This window comes from Eublepharis macularius, chromosome 15, assembly GCF_028583425.1.
Source record: "Eublepharis macularius isolate TG4126 chromosome 15, MPM_Emac_v1.0, whole genome shotgun sequence".
Classification (NCBI taxonomy): domain Eukaryota; kingdom Metazoa; phylum Chordata; class Lepidosauria; order Squamata; family Eublepharidae; genus Eublepharis; species Eublepharis macularius.
In genome coordinates, this window is record NC_072804.1 from 49,156,442 (window position 1) to 49,176,007 (window position 19,566).

A 19,566-nucleotide genomic window follows, 5' to 3' on the forward strand; every position below is an offset into this window, starting at 1 on the left:
CCCCCTTTTCTCCTTCTGTGTATAGTTTAAAATTTGTTCAAAATCAGTCAAAGGGGTACTCATAATTTTTTAATAACTTTAAACTTTATTTAGGGTGCAAAGCCCCAGTTTTATAGTGGCATTACGTGTTATGAAAAACTAGCTGTTGGGCCAGAGGCAATGGTGGTGGTTTAGAAGTGGACCGCCTTCTAGTCACGGGGTGGTGGATGATTTGGAATGGGTAGGTTGGTCCTGCCACTCCTGTGGTATGTTTGGGCTTAGTTTGGGTCCTGAGATAAGTAAAGTCCAGTTCATAATCCAGGCTGTTTATGCAGCTCTGCACTGAACAGAGACCTTGCCTATCAGGCCAAAAAAGGCACACACCCTCCCTCCTGCTCACAGGCATTGCTTTGCCAAGGGAGCGACTGACAGGAAAGTGAAAGTTAAGCTGTTCTGCTGAGGCCTTGCTTTCTTGTAGGTCAGCTGTTTGACCAGCCGGAGCAGGGAGGAAGAGTAAGGATGCCATTCTGGGGAAGAAGGGCTTAGCTGAGGTAAAATAAAACAAAGGGCCAGCCCCCCTGAAAGACTAGCAACATTGATTTCAGTAGGAGCTTTTGTGAGTCACAGCTCAGGGCCAAGCTACAAGTGACAAATGACACTTGAACGGCAAGTGGATCGAGTGGAGGGCACGTGAACAGGGAGAAATACACTTGCCGTTCAAGTGTCATTCGTCACGTGTCACTTGGCCCTCACTTCTTAAGATTAAATATGATTTAAAAAATCATACTGGGAAAACTTGCAGGGCATTTTGGGGTGGGGAAAGGTCAAAGCCTGGTGAAAATTACTCCATGCAGGAGTAATTGGAGTAATTACTCCGGCTCTGTTGCTAGTCTGGGGAGAGAATGCAATGGGTGAGCTCTTGCCCACTGGAAACCCTGCTGAGCCCGGAAGAACTGGCTTGTAGCGTCGCATGGGGCCACTTGCTGTTTTCCATGTTTTCCATGTTCACTTCCCAATCTACTCCTGTTCCCAGTCACAGGGAGGGGTGTGGACAATTTGGTATCAGGAGTCCCAGCTTGGGGATTAAAGTACGTAAATTCCAATTGAGAATTCTGGCTGCTTCTGCAGCTCTGTTCTCAGTCCAGCACTGGGGATCCGAACTTCCAGATAACCCCCAAAGGATGGATGGAGACACACGGACATGCCCATCACATCATCTACTCACCAAGCAAGCGATTGACAAGAATGCAAAAATGAAATTGCTCCACTCCAGGATCTCTTTCTTGGAAACCAGCTGTTTGACTAGCCAGACCAGGGAGGAAGGGTAAACAAAGGGTGGGAAAGAACAGTCAGCAGGAAAAGGTTTAGATGAATCGCCCCTTGCAAAAATAACCTGGTTTGGCAGCCATGAATAGCCTCCAAGGGGTCCATTATCTGCAAGTGTGCCCTTGCTTTTGGGACACTTCACCGCTTCCTCCCCTCACACAGCATTTGAACCTCCCGTTCTGAATGCTGATCCCTTCCTAACACGGCTCTGAGTTCTAATTCCCTGTCCGAATCATCTTCATACAAGGCACATGCATTTTAAAAGACAGTTTGGCCGATTTTTAAATGCTTTTTTGTTGCTTTGAGTATCTCAAGGTAGAGGAAGCAGTTACAAATGCCCTTGGCCAAGCAAGCAGTTGAAAGGAAAACTCCCTCCCCCTCAGTTTCTGATTCTCACGCTCTGCTCTCATGGAGTTTAAAATCTGCCTCCTCCAAATCATCTTGCTCTCATCACTGACGACCTGTGCCCTTTCCTCTCCCCACCATCTCCGTCGTCCAAAAATAATTGCAACCAGCCCATCGTAAGCCTTCACTGCTCTCCCTTCCAAAGGGCGTTTTCCCTGCTAAAGCTGCTGCAAGCTCCTGCCCCCGCCCCCCGCCACTCCTGCCAGAAAGGAGGCTCCTGAAAAAAAACTCTGAGCCCATATGCACCTGTACAAGCCAGAACCCAGCAAAACCAGCCACACCATCATTTGTCTCATATTTCCCAAAGTGATATAGGCAGGGCTTTTTTTCTGGGGAAAGAGGTGGTGGAACTCAGTGGGTTGCCCTAGGAGAAATGGTCACATGGCTGGTGGTCCCGCCCCCTGATCTCCAGACAGAGGGGGGTTTAGATTGCCCTCCGCGCCAAGAGGTTTTTCAAGAGGTTCCGGAACTCCGTTCCACCGCGTTCCCCCTGAAAAAAAGCCCTGGATATAGGTTATCAAGGGCCAATAATGTCTCCTTGCCACTTTCATCAGCCAAATTATACATTCACAGTATGTCTGGTCCAGGGCTTTTTTTCTGGGAAAAGAGGAGGTGGAACTCAATGGTGGAACTCAAGACCACACAATGATGTCACTTTGGGTCAGCTGGAACAAGGGGGGAGTTTTGTAAAGTTTAAATCACCCTCGGCGAAAATGGTCACATGGCTGGTGGCCCTGCCTCCTGGTCTCCAGACCGAGGGGAGTTTAGATTGCCCACCGCGCCGCTTGGCAGCGCGGAGGGCAATCTCAACTCCCCTCTGTCTGGAGATCAGGGGGCGGGACCACTGGCCATGTGATCATTTTCCAGAGGTTCTGGAACTCCGTTCCACCGCGTTCCCCCTGAAAAAAAGCCCTGGTCTGGTCTAAGATGTCAGACAGGCTAGCAAGCCAGCCTGCCTGCCATCCATGGTGGCGTCTAACTATTGGGGGGGGGGGAGTAGGCTAGCTGCTTCACCACTTCACTGTTTTCTTGGCTGGGCTTTCGCTGCTGCCTCTGCTGAACTGTGTTATCAGTGCAGGTGGGAGTGAGCATCTGGGAACCGACCAATCCTGAGGACTCAGCTCTGCATCTCTCCCTGGGTTTTCCCACTTAAGAGCTACGGGTCAGCTTCAACTGACTTTCATCTAAACTAGCGGGGAGGGGACTGGGGGTATAACCTTTCTGAGAGGGCTTCGCTTTGGCATTCTAGGCAATTGCTCTGTATAGCATTCTACTAGTGGAGATCTCTTAATAAAGAACTTTAACTCATACAGCCGTGTCTGATGAAGTGGAGAGTCTGAGAGAGTCCTCTAGCCAGGTCTGACATAAGGACCGCAATAATAAAATCATCATCATTCACAATGGAAATGCTTAGAAAAGAGCAGAGAAGCCTTTCAGCTCCCCTGGACATTCACTGGGCTTAAACTGGAGGGATTCTGAGTAGGTCTGCACTGCTAGACGTTTGACTGAATCTTGTTTCTCACCTGTGCAGCAGTGTAATTTCAGGTTTGCCAGCCTCAGGGCAGGGTCTGGGGGTCTCCTGGAAGGACAACGGATCTGCAGACTACAGAGATCAATGCGTTGCAGGAATTGGCAGCTTCAGAGTGTAGCCTCTATGGTATACCATAAAGTTTAGGAAAAATGGAGAACCTAGAGTGGTTGCAAACAGTAGAAGCTCTAGGAGGGCTGTTTCTCCCCCAAATCCTGTCATCTTCCAGGTACCATCCTTAAATTTGTAGGGTTTTCCCAAGCTGGCGTTGGCTTGCAACCCTGCTTTTTTCTGTGGTTCTTACCTCCAGGTACAAATCTCTCTGCAAACTAAATGTAACCATTCATGTATCTAACAAAGTGGACATGTCATCCAACAGTGACTTTTTTTTAAGATTAGGTATGTGGAGCAGAGGGCTTGATAGCTGCTCCAAAACAGTGGGATGCTTTCCATAGCTATACAAAAAGGGACATTGTCTATTCAAGCCTTCTGGAATATTTTGTTCCAAAGGGAATTTAATTTTGGACTAAGAAAGATGGGGCTCTGGTCTGTTTACAGCTTTTTATGACTGCTAACAATAGTTTTAGGAATTTTATGTGATGTGATATAGATTTGGAGTGGGGGGCATTAACTGCTTTAGGTGCCATTTTGGAGGGAGAATGGCTAATCAATAAACTAAATAATAAATGGGTTTGTCAACCTTCAAGTGAGTCCTGGAGATCTCTCCACATTATAATTGACTAGAAACAGAGCCTGTTGTGCAAACAAATATAACGGGCTCTAGAAAGCTGGGGCTGGCTGGTGGGGGGGGGGGTTTGGGAAGGGCTGGCAGGTGGGGGGCAAGGGGGGTCTGGGAAGAAGTGAGAAGCAGGAGGGGTCTGGGGAGGAATGGCAGGTAGAGGAGCAAGGGGGGGGTCTGGGGAGGGCTAAGAGGCAGGAGGGGTCTGGGGAGGGATCACAGGTAGGGAGGCAATGGGGGTTTGGGGAGGGTGGAGATGCAGGAGGGGGCTGGGGAGGAAGGGCAGGTTGGAAGGGCGAGAGGGGTTTAGGGAGGGCTGAGAGGCAGGAGGGGTCTGGGGAGGGATGGCAGGTAGGGAGGCAATGGAGGGTTGGGGAGGGTACAGAGGTAGGAGGGGTCTGGGGGGAGGGCAGGTGGGAAGGGCAAAGGGGGTTGGGGAGGGTGGAGAAGCAGGAGGGGTCTGGGGAGGGGTGGGAGGCGGGGTGTGGAGCCAGGGAGGGAGGGCAGAGCGGGTACGCTCTTCCTTCCGCTTGCCCGGCTCCAGCGGGCCTCGCAGGGTGATGGGCGCACTGCTCATGCCCCATCGCCCTGTCCCTGCTGAGAGTGCAGCGGTGCGGCGCAGCGCGGCTCCGAGGGGGATGGGCGTTTCGCCTGCCCGCGCCCCGCCGAGAGCGCCGCGCGGCTGCTCAGCAGGGCTCCGAGGGCGACGGGCATTTCGCCTCCGCCTCCGCCTCGTCGCCCGGGCTCCACCGGGGCTTGAGCGCGCCGCTCTTCCTGCGCCGCCCTCTTCCTCCTGCTGGGCTGCTGAGCCCGCGCCCTCCATTTGCGGCGTTCCCGGCGCGCTTTTATCCTGGTGCGTGGCTCAGGCGCACCCGGATCAATGTGAGTCGTTTAGGATCACAAGACTAGAGAGATCAGGAATTTCCCAATCAGGGACTAGTAGCAACTCTAATAACGTTGTATTGTCGAAGGCTTTCACAGCCGGAGAACGGTGGTGGTTGTGGGTTTTCCGGGCTGTATTGCCGTGGTCTTGTCATTGTAGTTCCTGACGTTTCGCCAGCAGCTGTGGCTGGCATCTTCAGAGGTGTAGCACCAAAAGACAGAGATCTCTCAGTGTCACAACATCTTTTCCACACTGTGACACTAAGAGATCTCTGTCTTTTGGTGCTACACCTCTGAAGATGCCAGCCACAGCTGCTGGCGAAACGTCAGGAACTACAATGCCAAGACCACGGCAATACAGCCCGGAAAACCCACAACCACCATCTAATAATGTTGATATGCAGTTTTCCCTTTGAGATCTGTAAAGCAGGGGCATTCTTGTCTTTCTCAGAAGATCAGTATTACCTGATGTGGCCTCATGCCAACTGAATTGCTGTCACGGTTTTCCTGGAAGGGCAGCCCATACAAGGGAGTGGAGCTGAAACTCTGGCCAAACAAATATTACTTTCTCCGTTGCTGTTGGTCAGACTTTGCTACTCTATCTGAAAACGCAGCAAAGACAAAGAGGGGAAGGAGAGCCCTCCTCCCGGCCAACAGAAGGAGGGAAGAGGGTTATAGGCTTGGCTCAGCCAATTCTTCAGCTGCTTAGCAACAGACCCTGATCAGGAAAGGTAAGCAGTCTTTCTTCGCGATTCCTCCTCCTATCTGACTCTCCTGCATTTCAGCAGCTACTGCTTTATGACCAGCACTGACGTTATTTCAAACATTAAAGAGTGTGTGCGCCTTTTAATGTGAGAGCAAAGCAGATTTCACCAAGGGCTACAAGGACAAAGAAGAAAGTAATGCCCCTTCCTTTTCTTCCTTTGCGATAATAATCCCAGCAGTAGTCTGGATCTGCCTTTGAACACTTTGGTGAAGTGGCCAGCTGGGTGACCTTGGGTTAGTCACAGCTCTCTCAAAGCTCTCTCAGTCTCACCCACCTCACAGGTTGATTGTTGTCGTGGGGATAACAATGACACACTTTGGAAACCGCTTTGTGTGTGGGTTAAGTTGTTCTGAAGGGGGGTATATAAACCAAATATTGTTACTGTTACTGTTATTGTTATTAATACCAGTGCAGTTTGAGTCACAGCAAGGCTCAGCTATCCAAGCAGTGTATTTTAACAGCATTTCTTACAGTTACTGGTTCCAACACTGGACAAATGGGTATCCTTTGGAAAATCAAAGGGTGTTGTGCCTTTGGCATGTACAGCTAGAATGCAGCCACGTTTACGTGTTTATACCATTTGCAATGATGTGCATAACAGGAAGAAACTCAGTAGTTGAAGCTTTGTCCTTCCCTTGCTCTATATACTAGATAAAAAAATCTGCGTCCAGAATTTTTGCTTATCATGCAGAGATTATATCTTAGTTGCAGCCTCCTGTGTGCCCATTGCTGTTATTAGCCACATTTTAAGCAATGGCTGCTTCCTGCAGCATCCCAAATACATTCCAGTCTTCTGATCTACATGCTGAGTAAAAAATTCTCATCCAGAATTTTTTCCTACGATGCAGAGAACATATCTGTTGTAGCACTCATTTAACACCCTCCTCTGCCGTTGTTCTTATTAGTCACATTTTAACCAATATCTGTGTTATGATCTCTACTTTCTTTAGGGTGGATTTTGCTTTAATCTTTCCCTTCACACCCTCTAGGTAGCTAGCTGCCACCAGGAATATTAAATTCCAATATATTTTATTTAAGTTTTCCCTTTGGTAATGTGTTTATGCATCAGGCTCCTTCGTGGTTCTATGTGGCCCTGAGGATAGGAATGGGAGATAACTCTGGGATATAACAAAACAAAGTTTATTTTTTTTTAAGAAGCGTATTGGTTACATAAAAGTCGTTCTTAGTTCTTCTGGTTGCTTCACCCAAACTCATTCACACAGATCTCTTGTAAGGCTTCACACACAGTTAGCCTCCTTCTCTAGGCTCTATATTTCTCTCACAGAGAACTCCTCAGGCAGCACACAGCCAGCCTGTTTCCTTTTCACTCTCAATCCTTTCTCTCTCTCAGGCGCACACACAGTTTGCCTGCTTCAAACAGAATGAATATATAGTCTCACAGACACACTCAGTTCAGGCTTCCACTCAGGTTGTCTTTCCCTCACAAATACACAAACACCCTCAGGCTGCACACAGCTCGCCTCTCCTGCCCTGACTGAACCTTTTTCTCTCCCTCAGTAACTGAAAACTGCCTTCACTCCGCCCACTCTCTGTCATCAACCAATCATATCGCTCACTCATCTCTCTCTTTCACCCCCACTCTTCACCTATCTCACCAAACATTTAAAGACACATGCACCCATTTCTTGAAATCATTACAGTCTGCATTCTGCATCATTCCAAATATATTTTCTCTCCTTGAGAGAACCCTGCTGGAAAGAAATCGGTAACCCTAACTCAAACTTTTCACATACAACTGGAAAGCTTATCAAAGAGACAGTGAGCATTTGGATGTTGGTATCCATCTTACAACCTTTGTACTCTGTGTGTGCATGCAAAAACATATGTAAGTATATGAAGTTGCCTTACACAGATTCTGAATATTTATTTGACTATTTAGGTCACCACTGTATCCTCCAACCAGCATTCCCGCTAACATGCATGAATTTTCACTACTCAGCGTACAACTGAGAAGCACAGCACACAGCAGGCCCACCTGGAGGGCCTGGTGCAGCTCTGGCACCAAGGAATTCCCTCTCTGCCATGCCCATCGAGTGCCTCGCAGTCCTGCGCTGGGAGCCAGAGAAGGAGGCGGTGGTTGGTGGACGGCTGAGTGGCCCCTCCTCCGGGCTCGCCCAGCAGCCTCTCTGTTGACGGGAGTTGGAGGTGGAGGAAGTGGGTTGGTGGGCGCCCGCGTGGCTTCTCTGTCCCAGCGCCGGGAGTTGGAGGAGCCGTGGTGGTGAGCGGGCACCCGCGTGGTCTCTCCGTCCCGGCTGAGCAGTCTCTCCGTCCCAGCGCCATTTAAAAGTTGGCACCAAATTAAAAAAAAAATCTATATGAAGAAAACAAAAATGAATCTGACAAGCTAAATATATATATGAATATATATTTTTATATGTGAAATATGTTATAATATACTATGTTTCTTAACAATCTATTTGTGGTTTTAATTGTATAAATTGATGTCTTTTAATATGTTGTAATCCACCCTGAGCCCTTCGTGGGGAGGGCAGAATAGAAATTCAAAGAAAATAAAAAATAAATAAAATAAAAATTATATATCTTATATCAGCTGAACTTTTAAGGGCCTAACTAGCTCACTCCTGAATCATAGATCTGAATTTCTTTGAGTTAGGCTGCTGTCTTGGGGGGAGGTGTGCATGAAGGAATAACTGCAGACAAGTAAAATCCTACATTAAAAAAAATAATAAAATACCATTTTCCCAGCTCCATCATAATCACTGATAAATCACTTACTGATTTGCCCTGCAATAAGTTTGCTTTAATGTGATGATTTGTTTTATAATCCTCTTCCTGTAATCTGCCTTGAATGCAGGTTTCTTTCCAAAAAGAAGGGTATAAATATGTATATAAATCAAAACTGTAAAGTGCAACTGTGTCTGATAAGGGTCCCTTTTTCTAACCATGGCAGAACCGCCCTATCGAAATCCATTCTCCCACACAGCCGAATCCGGTCTTTCAGAAGAACATGTCATATGAACATTAACAGGAGTTCACTAACACAATATTTGTGCTCTTGTTCAGATCTTCTGAAGCCTCAAGAAGAACAGCCATGGGTGGTAAAAGTTCAACTCCCCAAGAATCAAAAGAAAACACATTTGATGTCGCCATCACAGGGGCCTCGGGTACTGGTAAATCATCCCTTGTCAATGCCTTGCGAGGCCTGTCGGATTTTGCAGAGGGTGCAGCCCAAACAGATGTGATAGAAGGAACAACAGAGCCGACAGGTTATCCACACCCCCTCTTTCCAGATGTAACAATATGGGACCTTCCAGGAACTGGGACCCCTAAATTTAAAGCCAATGAATACCTGCGAAGGGTGAATTTCAGCCAATATGATTTCTTTATCATTGTGGCTGCGGAACGCTTCACCATTCATGACATCCAGCTGTCCCATGAGATTCAGAAACTGGGGAAGCATTTTTACTACGTGCGCTCCAAAATGGATGAGGATATTAAGAATGAAAAAAGGAAACCAGACTTCAGTGAAGAGGCAGCCCTTCAAAAAGTCAGGGCCGATTGCCTTGGTAATTTGGTGCAGGCTGGTATTTCTTCTCCACAGATCTTTCTCATCTCCAATTCATACTGGGATAAATACGATCTCCCCCTCCTGAAAAGGACCCTACAGAATGAAATCGATGACTTTGAGAGGCGTGCCTCTGTGGCACAAAAGGAGAATCCCAAGAGGTATGATGGACCACCAAGTGATTTTTATTTGCTGACTGGTAACTTGGTTTAAACCCCAATCTAGTTCACCTATCATTTCTTATTCCAGTGTGGATTCCTTTGGCAGTGACCTGGAGACCATGTCTCCCTCTGCCTCCTGCTTTCAGAGGACCCCAGCCCTGCTCCAGAAGCGGAGGAGCAAGGCATCCTATTGCTATCTGTGACATTTTTTATTTTCCTTTGTTCCCAAAAAAGTCTCTATAGCATATTGGCTTTTAGACTAGGAAGTTAAAACACAAAAGAACAGAATATTATTCCTGAATCTAAAAGAAGAAAAATGAACTGTTGCACATTATTAGCCGTAAACTTAATTATGTTCTATGAAAGGTAGAGCTTTACCATCATGCTCAAGCCAGTAGGCTTCATGGTGGGCAAGCCTGTTCTTGGTATATATATGTCCACTTCCAAGTGAAGATTTACTCTCTGCGTTCTTGGGTTTTAGAATTCCTAATCTGGGTAGGAAAAAGGAATCCAGTATGGTAATCTTGGGAAGTTGCCCTTCTCTGGTGAGGCTCACACCCTAGAGTGGAAATACATGTTGCACATTACCTGGGAATGCTCAAGTGCAGCATTTCACGTGTGGTCCTCAATTCATGTGCAGACTGCTCTAGCACATGTGAATGCGGCTTTCAGGGGAGTTACCTTTGTGTGATTGCATCTGCAGGTGAGTCCTTCGGTAGGAGAACAAATACTGCAGGCTCCTTTGACTTGTAAGTCTGCATTTCTTTTAAGGTGTGAGAAAGTGTCAAGATCTGCATTTCAATGAATGGATGTGGGAGGGGGGAGAAACTGGGAATACGGCAGTTGTAAACAGCCTGGGATACTTTTAGCAGTTAAGGAGGAACTGACATCGAACACGTAAATGTACTCACACAGAGCAAATTGAAGTGTGACTGTGTGAGCGAGTGCCTGGAAAGTTGGAGGGGGAAACACATGAAAGGAGGTTCACTTGAGCATCCCTAGATAGTGTTAAACACTGAGAGATCCCTGTCTTTCGGTGCTATACCTCTGAAGAAGCCCGGAAAACCCACAACAACCATCGTTCTCCGGCTGTGAAAGCCTTCGACAATATATCATCCCTAGATACTTTGTAACTTGTATTTCTATCCCTAGTCCAGGAGGGGCAGGCATAACAGAAGGGTCTGGGTGCATAAGAGAGTTGTCTAGAGAAACAAAATGGTGCATTTTTTTAAAAAAAAAATTGAATTTTTATCCCAACTTTCTTCCTTCTTGGATTTCAAGCCAGTCTATATGGTTCTCCTTTTCCATATTATCCGCAGGACTGTGGCATCACTGTGCATATCACCCTTTCCTGCCCACCATAATTAATGTGCAATGGACTCCAGTCAGGAGTGGGAGGCGAAAGTCCAAAGAGTTAGAGCGAGAAGATAATTCAAGGGCTATAGCAAATATCTGTGTCAGTGCAGAGAGGACCCAGTTCCCAAGGCAGCGGTCAACTAGACAGGAACCTTAATATATGCAAGATACTCAAAGAGGGAATTGCAGTAAAGGACTGTGCTCAGCAACAGCAAAAACCCGTATGGTTTCAAGCATGCACTTTGGGGATACAACCATGTGCATGTGAGTGCTAAGGCACCACGCACAGCATTGTTGGCCATTTCACAGGCAAGGAATGGCCTTAAGCTATTCTGATTGGAATACAAAAGCTTCCCGGTTCAGTCCCTGGCATTTCCGTTTAAAAGGATCCGGTTGTAAGTGATGTGAAAGCTCTTTCAGAGACCCCAGAGAGCTGCTGTCAGTCTTGCGTAGATAAGACCGATTCCGTATCTGGTAGCTTCTTTTTGTGCACATACAAGAAACTGCCTGATACTGAATCAGGCCACTGGTCCATCAAAGTTTGTATTGTTTATTCTGGCTGGCAGTGGCTGTCCAGGGTCTCAGACTGAAGTCTTTCACATCACTTACTATCATCCTCTTCTACCTGGAGATGTCAAGGATTGAACTTGGGACCTTCTGCATGCAAAGCAGGTGTTCTACCACTGAGCCAATAGCTCTTTCCTGAGCTATTGTGTGCTGCAGAGCAAATTAATGCAAAATACAACACATGGAGTAATGCTCACAGCCTCGAGTGCTATTTTGTTTTTAAAAGTAGGGTAGGAATCTCCTGGATAAAGACATGTGTATTTTCTTTTGTAGCTCAACTGAAACACCAAGGAGTCCTGGATTTGGTTCTGTACTCTCAGAGGCCGTCTTAAAAATTGACCTCGCAAAGCTGAAAGATGCTGTGTCACAGAGAAGTCTCACAGAGGTAACAGGTGAAATCCGTCGAGAATTGGATGCATTAGAAAATGTCAGACTTGACATTGCAATAACAGGGGTGTCCGGTGCTGGTAAATCATCTCTTGTCAATGCCCTGCGGGGCATGGCTGATTTTGAAGATGGAGCTGCTGAAGTTGGGATAATACAAACAACTATGGAGGTACACGCCTATCCGCACCCCTTATTTCCAAAAGTAACAATATGGGATCTACCAGGTATCGGGACTCCAGAATTCAATCCAAAGGACTACCTAAAGAAGGTTCATTTTAGCCAGTATGATTTCTTCATCATTGTTTCCTCAACGCGTTTCACTGAGAATGACGTCCTGCTAGCTCAAGAAATTCATAAAATGAACAAGAAGTTTTACTACGTGCGCACCAAAGTGGATGCCAGTCTAGATGCTCAAAGAAGGAAACGAGATTTCAGTGAAGAAGAAACGCTTGAGAGGATAAGGAAATATTGCTGTGATAACCTCACAGAGGCAGGGGAATCTAATCCAAGGGTTTTTCTCATCTCCAGGTGGGATTTGCATATGTATGACTTCCCACTCCTGCAAGAGGCCTTGGAGAATGACCTGGACGACCTCAAGAGACATGCTTTGATTCTGGCTATGCCAGTTTTCTCGAGAAAAATCCTAAAAAAGAAAAAGGCTGCGATGGATGGCCTTATTTGGAAACTAGCCCTTGTGTCCTGTGGTATCGGAGCAATTCCTGTCCCTGGCCTCTCTCTTGTTTGTGATATTGGCATATTGGTAACAGGGCTGCTACTTTTCTACTATGTCTTTTGTTTGGATGAAGATTCCCTCCGTAGAGTTGCGAAAACGGTCAACAAGGATTACGAAGTCTTGAAATCTGCTATCAAAAAGTGTCCGATGTCCAGCAAGATCACGCCAGAACTTGTAACAGGTCTCTTGGCCCGGTCATTAGTGTGTGCAGCACTAGCAGGGGTCGAAATAGCTTTTTATTTTGTACCTGTGTTGGGTTCTCTGGTTGGTGGAATCACTTCTTTTGCTACCACATTCTATATGCTGAAGAGCTTCCTGAAGGACGTCGTGGAAGATGCTGAGAATGTCCGGGCAAAAGTGGCTGAGCCTTGAGTCTTCCGATATCACCATGTAAGGATCCAAGACAACTAATTGGGAAATAGATCTCAGGCAGTTATGCACAGGATCAGAACTCAAGCGTGGGAGGAAAAGTAAAGTGCATTTGAATTTCTGAATGGAAGCTTATTTTTTTCTTTAAACTGATTTTCTTTGAACTATTTTTCTTTGACACCGTTAACTGAACTCTTTAGATTGAAATACAGAACTTTTCTTTCTAGACAGGTCCAACTCCAGAGGCGTGTTTTTTCAGTTCGTTGTATTTGACATCCTGAAACCTCATGGGACCTTGATATCCTTTGCCCCTCTGCATTGGTAGTCCAAAGAGCAAATTAAGGTATCTGTAGAATAGCATGAGTGGCACAGTTCAAAAAAGAATGAAAACTTTTTATTAGACTATCGTAATCTTTTTCTGATCTTATTTCCAACCCTTTGCACAGCAGCTGTTAACTTGTGACAAGCTTTTTACGACTGATCATTTGTAGCCAGCACCCTAGCTAGGACAAATATTCTAAATTTTGATAATTCATTTCTTTGAATGCGATACTTTATTATTATTATTATTTATAATCTACCTTTCTCACTGAAATCCAAAGCGGATTACACAGTACAATATAATCAACAGCTAAGACATTCCCTGAGAAAAGTGCAATAATGAACAACAGGACATTTATAGGGCAATCCTAAACAAAGTTACTCCAGTCTAAGTCAATTCATTTCAATGGGCCTAGACTGGAATAATTCTGCGAGGGATTGCACTGTTAGTGAAAGAGATAAAATATGGCACAATAGCATAAAATTTGAAAACAAGTATAAAGCCAAGTTGAAATCTTTCTGAAACCAAGCGTAACTAAGAGTAGAACCATAAGTGACAAAAGGCACAGGTTGGACACTTGTCTGCTTCCCTCAAGTTTTGATGGGAAATGTAGGCAGCTTGGCGGAATGTTGGACAAGTGACAGTTGAAAAGTCCATTGGACAGCAGTCGGAGAGCCAAGCTGCAAGACCAGGATGCCTACATTTCCCATCAAAACTTGAGGGAAGCTGACAAGTGTCCAGTCTGTGCCTTTTGTCACTTGTGGTTCTGCTCTTAAGTTTCATGGCATGTTTAACAACATGGAATGCTTCTTAGTGGGCATATGTCTATATTAGCAGACAGTTCCCAATAGCACAATGCTTCTTTCTGAGCTATTCTTAAGACATAGCTTTATAATCTGGGTAGAAAGCCCTCTGGAATAATTCAGTTTTGCATAGCTTGCAGACAGCCAGGAGAGTGGGAGGAGTCTCCTCAGGCAGGTGGAAGCTACCACAGAGACAGCACGTGTGCAGGCAGCTGTTGATTTTGCCCAACTGCAGGGTGGCACCTGCAGCAGGCCCTGTCCGTTCTTTACAATTGATTAATAAACATAATGATAAAGGAAATTGTGTGTTTTGATTGTGGGGGGGGGCTTTGCTTAATTCCCTCTCTGTCCATATTAACGCTGCGATGGCCTGCACGTTTTAAAATGCCTGGAAGTGCTGTTCACACAGCTGCAGGACTATTAAGGGCTAGTCTCTCATAGTCACAGAGAGCTTTGAGTGACAGGCTACTCCAAGGAACCGGATTGGGCTGCATGAGCTGGAAAGAATAGGGCTGTTTTCAGCCCTAACTGAGAGGAATCAAGCGTGAAGAGTTGGGAGATGGAGTCCTAACTGAAAGCAGTTTAACACCGACAGGAGAACTAGGGAAAAGTTGGCAAGTGGGGTTGGGAAGTAGTTGAAGACTCCCATTCAGGCCAAAGGAGGGGAAAGATCTAAGGAGAGGAGACTTCCTATCCAGTCAAACAGGGCGATAGCTCTGGAGGTTGGAGAGATCCCTGGTCTGGTCTGGTTAGAAACTTCCTGTGGAGACCTTCAGATTCAGTTAATGACTGAAGGAAAGAAGTAGTGTTTGAAGAGAAGGGGACTAAGGTACTAGAAAGAGGGAACTGACCTTCCTAATCCCAGATGAGAAAGAGAATACTAAAAGAAAGTATACTAAAATGCTTGGGGGGAAATAAGGGAACTAAAACATAAGCCTTTAAGTATCTGTGGAGAGCATGTTTTGATTTTATCTCAGAGAGAGAGAGAGAGAGAGAGATGTTGAATTACCTCAGAAATTTTCAACTGATTTCACCTGATTCTAAAGTAAATAACTTTAGTTAGTTGCTTTTGGAATTTTAAAAACGCCTCTGGTGCCATTTCTGTTTAAGGATGAGGAAACATCATAAATGCCCTGGTCCTCTTGGCCAAGAAAGGTTTGCACACCCTTCATGGAAACAGGTGGTTAACAATAACAACATTAGATTTATATACTGCCTTTCAGGATGACTTAACACCCACTCAGAGTGGTTTACAAAGTCTGTTATTATTATCCTCACAACAAAACACCCTGTGAGGTGGGTGGGGCTGAGAGAGCTCTGGAAGACAAGGTCACCCAGCTGGCTTTAAGTGGAGGAGTGAGGACTCAAACTCGGTTCTCCAGATTAGTGTCCCGTGCTCTCTAATCTTAAAGACTCATGTCTGTCCAGTTGGCTTCTCAGTTGGATCTTTTCTCATATAAGTAATTCTGACTTCTCTGTAACTCACTAGGTGGAGGCAGTTTTTAATTTGCAAGCAGATTCAGGTCCTGCAGTGAAGGTGAAGTACCTGATCACTCATCTAATCTCATTTCACAAATTAATCCTGAGGATGCCGGGGGGGAAAAGAGAGAGCTAAGGATTCTCCGAAGAACCCTAGGGAGAAAAGAGATGTTTCCTCTAATTTACCCATAACAAACATGAATCTGTCTCATCTGTGATTTCCTGTATCCTCCCTAGATCCATTTCAAAAAGCTGGTATTGCAAAGTCGTCCCACAACAAACTGTTACCATCATCTGTAGCCCACCTTACTCTCTGAAACTCATGGTGGATTACAAAATACGAAAAACAAATTGAATCAAACATCACAGAACTCAAACAAATCAAAAATAACACAATGGGCCAGGAATGGAAAAAATGCAAATAATTTTTAAAAACTGTCTAAGAGAGTTCCCCAACCCATCTCACAGCCATACATACACCAGGGAACTCACCCAAATACAGACATTGAGAGATCTATGTTCGGGGGCAGGGGGGCGGGGCAAAGTGGCTTACAATATTCTCTTTTTTCATCACAACAACCCTGCGAGGTGGGCTAGGCTGACTCGCCCAAGGTCACTCAGCAAGCTTCCATGGCACATTGAGGATCTGAATGCAGTCTTAGTCCAACACTATCCATTGTACCACGCTGGCTCTCTAAGAAAAGTTTGTTCCTCTATCACCCGTACCAGTTTATACTTCTGTATCTCTACAAAACAGTTTGGAGCCAATCTATTGAGAAAATTGTGCATTAAAATTGGTCATTGAAAAAAAAGTTTCCACAACAAGCATCCTCCCTCTGAACTGGACACGGTTATTTTAGTACTACCCTGACCTGGATAGCCCAGGTGAGCCTGATCTTGTCAGATTTCAGAAGCTAAGCAGGGTCAGCCTTGGTTAGTAATTGGATGGGAGACCTCCAACAAAGACCAGGGCTGCAGAGCCAGACAATGGCAAACCACCTCTTGTAGTTTGTTGCCATGAAAAACCCACCAGGGGTCGCCATAAGTCAGCTATGACTTGAGGGCACCACACACATTTCAATACTACTGGGTATCTTAAGAAATGTAACACAAAGGACAGTCTCCTAATGGCAGGCTGCATGATTGAGAGTGCCCAGTGCTCCTTTCAGTGTGCAAAGCCCCCCGTTTCTTATTCATTGGCATACTGGCAATGGGTGATGTATGCATGCTAGGCTGGTGCAAAAGCCGTTAGGTGTGTAGCAAAGATGAGTGGTGCAAAGCCCTTAGTTGTAAACAGAATCATAGAGTTGGAAGAGGCCTTACCGGCCATCTAGTTTAACCCTCTGCCCAATGCAGGAACTGCCTAAAGCGTCCCTCACAAGCATTTGTCCAAGCATCCCTCACAAGCATCTGACGAAGAGAACTGTGATTCTCGAAAGCTTATGCTACAATAAAGTTGGTTAGTCTTAAAGGTGCTACTAGACTAACACGGCTAACTCCTCTGGATCTGTGAAGCATTTGTCCAGCCACTCCTTGAAGACTGCTGGTGAGGGGAACCCACCACATCCCAAGGCAGCTGATGCCACTGCTTGATTACTCTTTACATGAAGAAGTGTTTCCTAATGTCCAGCCGGAACCTTCCCTCCTGTAGTTTAAACCCATTGTTTCAAGTCCTATTTCTGTTGCCAAGAGGAACAGCCTCCCTCCCTCCTCTAAGTGACAGCCTTTTAAATACTTAAGGAGAGCAATCATGTCTCCCCCTCAGTCACCTGTTTTCTAAATTTAACGTTCCCAGGTCCCTCAATCTTTCTTTGTAGGGCTTTCCTCTGCACCCGTTCCAATTTGTCCACATGCTTTTTAAAGTGAGGCCTCCAGAACTGCACACAATACCCCAGGTGGGGCCTGACCAACACGGTATATAGTGGGACAGTGACATCCTGTGATTTGGATGTTATGCCCTTGTCGCTATACCCCAAGATCGTGTTCACCTTTTTTGCTGCTGCATCACAGGGACTGCTCATATTTAGCTTCCCATCCACCCATGCCCAAAATCTTGTTCATGCACACTGCTATCCAGAATTGCATCCCTCATCCAGTATATCTTGTTTGAAAGTGACTTACACAAAAACAAAAGTTTAGATTAGATACAATGATGAGGCACTTTGTATGAGGCAGTCACTCAGTAATAGGGATATATGATCAAGAGGGGGGAGGCAACACTTATTTTGGACTCCAAAGGGCGGTTTCCTTATGGCTATATCGATAGCGTGCCATATAGATGCATTGCCTTTGGGAACACAAGAATTAATCTTTGAGTTAAGGTTTGCCAACTTCCCGGTAGGATCTGGAGTTCTTCCAGAATCACATCTCCAAGCTAAGAGAGATCAGTTCCCCTGGAGAATATTGCAGCTTCCAAGGACAGCCTCTATGGCATCACACACTCCCCCATTCAGCGCCCTCCTCTCTCCAAACCCTCCCATCCCCAGGTATGCCCCCCAAATCTATAGGAATATCCCAGCCAGGGTTGATAATGTTATGTGATGTAGTTGGACAAGACATACAACTAAAAGAGAAAGCCTCTAGTTTGGGGGTGGTGGTGGTGGTAAATGATTTGGCATTGTACACAGCTAAGTGTGGGTCCTGAGTTATGTAAAGTCCCGTTCATGATTCATGTTGTTTATGCAGTTTTGCACTGAACAGAAACACCTTGCTTATCAGGACAGATGGTGTGCACCCTCCCCACTTTTCTTTTCAAGCAAGTGACTGACAGGAAAACGAAAGCTAAGCCACTCGGCCCAGGCCTCTCTTTCTTGTAAATCAGCTGCTCCAGCAACCGGAGCAGGGAGGTGGAGTAAACAGAGAGACGCTGCTGGGGGAGAGAGAGAGAGAGAGAGAGAGAGAGGCGTTTAGCTGCACTCCCGTGTCCACAGTTGGCAACGTGTCCAAGCGCATTATTACATTAGGTAATCTCTGGGGAAGGGCTGTTCAAGGTTTCTCCTGGCCCTCACGTGGAGGAATTTATGCCCTCCTGATTCCTGGTCCACTCCTGGAACCACTTTGCCGTATGTTTCACAGGCTTTGGAAGGTTCACAGGAATATCACACAAAACCATTTAATTTATGGTATGTTCTAGTCTATTTTTAAATGAGTTCCTTGCCTGGAGTGTTTATGAAGTGAACTCTGGCTCAGAAAAACCTTTGTTGAGCTTCGCTTAGTTAATCTTTAAGACATCACAGGACTCCTGTTTTTTTTTAAGTTGAGGAGGAAGCTTTGAATGCCCTCTTGTCAAATACACTGTATAAATAGGGCTGCCAAGCTCCAGGTGGTGGCTGGAGATCTCCCGGAATGACACCTGATCTCCAAGATACAGAGATTGGTTCCCCTGGAGAAAATGGCTCTTTTGGAGGGTGGCATTATGCACCGCTGAGGCCCTCCCCTCCCCAAATCCTGCTCCCCTGCCTTCCTCCCCCCCCCCCCAAATCTCCGGGAATTTCCCAGCCTGGAGCTGGCAACCCTAAATATCCACCACTCACAGCCAAATGCACACTCTTTGTATACCTTAGAAAAGTTATCTTTCTCTGTCACAGAGACTGCATCATACCCCCTCCTTTCACATCAATACAAGAGACCCTAAAAAATCTCCACTGCTCTCTCTTCCACAGGAAATTCTCTGTGACTTCTCTGAACAGTCCCCTCTAATGCACACTTGGGAAAGGGGGAGCACAAAAGAAAACACTTCATATATTGTCTTCGGGAATCCTGAGGGCGATCATCTTACATAAATAGTTAATTCCCCCCCACTCCCGGCTTTTGGTGTACAGGGTCTGTGTGTCATAAGTGTTGGAATCGAGAGCCAAAATAGATAAATAAATACACAACAACAACAACAACAACAACAACAACACACACACACACAGAGAGAGAGAGAGAGAGAGAGAGAGAGAGAGAGAGAGAGAGAGAGAGAGAGAGAGAGAGAGAGAGGTTCTGGCAGTTAGATCCCCATAGTACTTCAACACACACGCTCCAGTGTATGAGTTAAAGTAACTTTATTAGAGATCCATCAGCATCAGCATATACAGACAAGGGTATTGGCAGAAGTGAGATGTAGAAGTTTGGAAGGATTAGTTATAGGGAAAGTTCCCACCTTTAGGATATGGATGGTTAAGATTCTGGCACGAAGGAGCCAGTGGGGAGGGGGTTTGAGACAGAGAAGAACT

General features: G+C 45.9%; 1 protein-coding gene across 1 annotated transcript; it reads left to right on the forward strand.

Annotated features, from left to right (window-relative positions):
- The first annotated feature begins 4,529 nt into the window (after nucleotides 1-4,529).
- LOC129343718 (interferon-inducible GTPase 5-like) lies at nucleotides 4,530-12,971 on the forward strand. The gene is made up of 4 exons (XM_055000093.1): nucleotides 4,530-4,859; nucleotides 5,311-5,590; nucleotides 8,671-9,333; nucleotides 11,530-12,971. Exons 3-4 carry the CDS (start codon nucleotides 8,699-8,701, stop codon nucleotides 12,746-12,748), a joined length of 1,854 nt encoding a protein of 617 aa, XP_054856068.1. The 5' UTR covers nucleotides 4,530-4,859; nucleotides 5,311-5,590; nucleotides 8,671-8,698; the 3' UTR covers nucleotides 12,749-12,971.
- The last annotated feature ends 6,595 nt before the right edge of the window (nucleotides 12,972-19,566 follow it).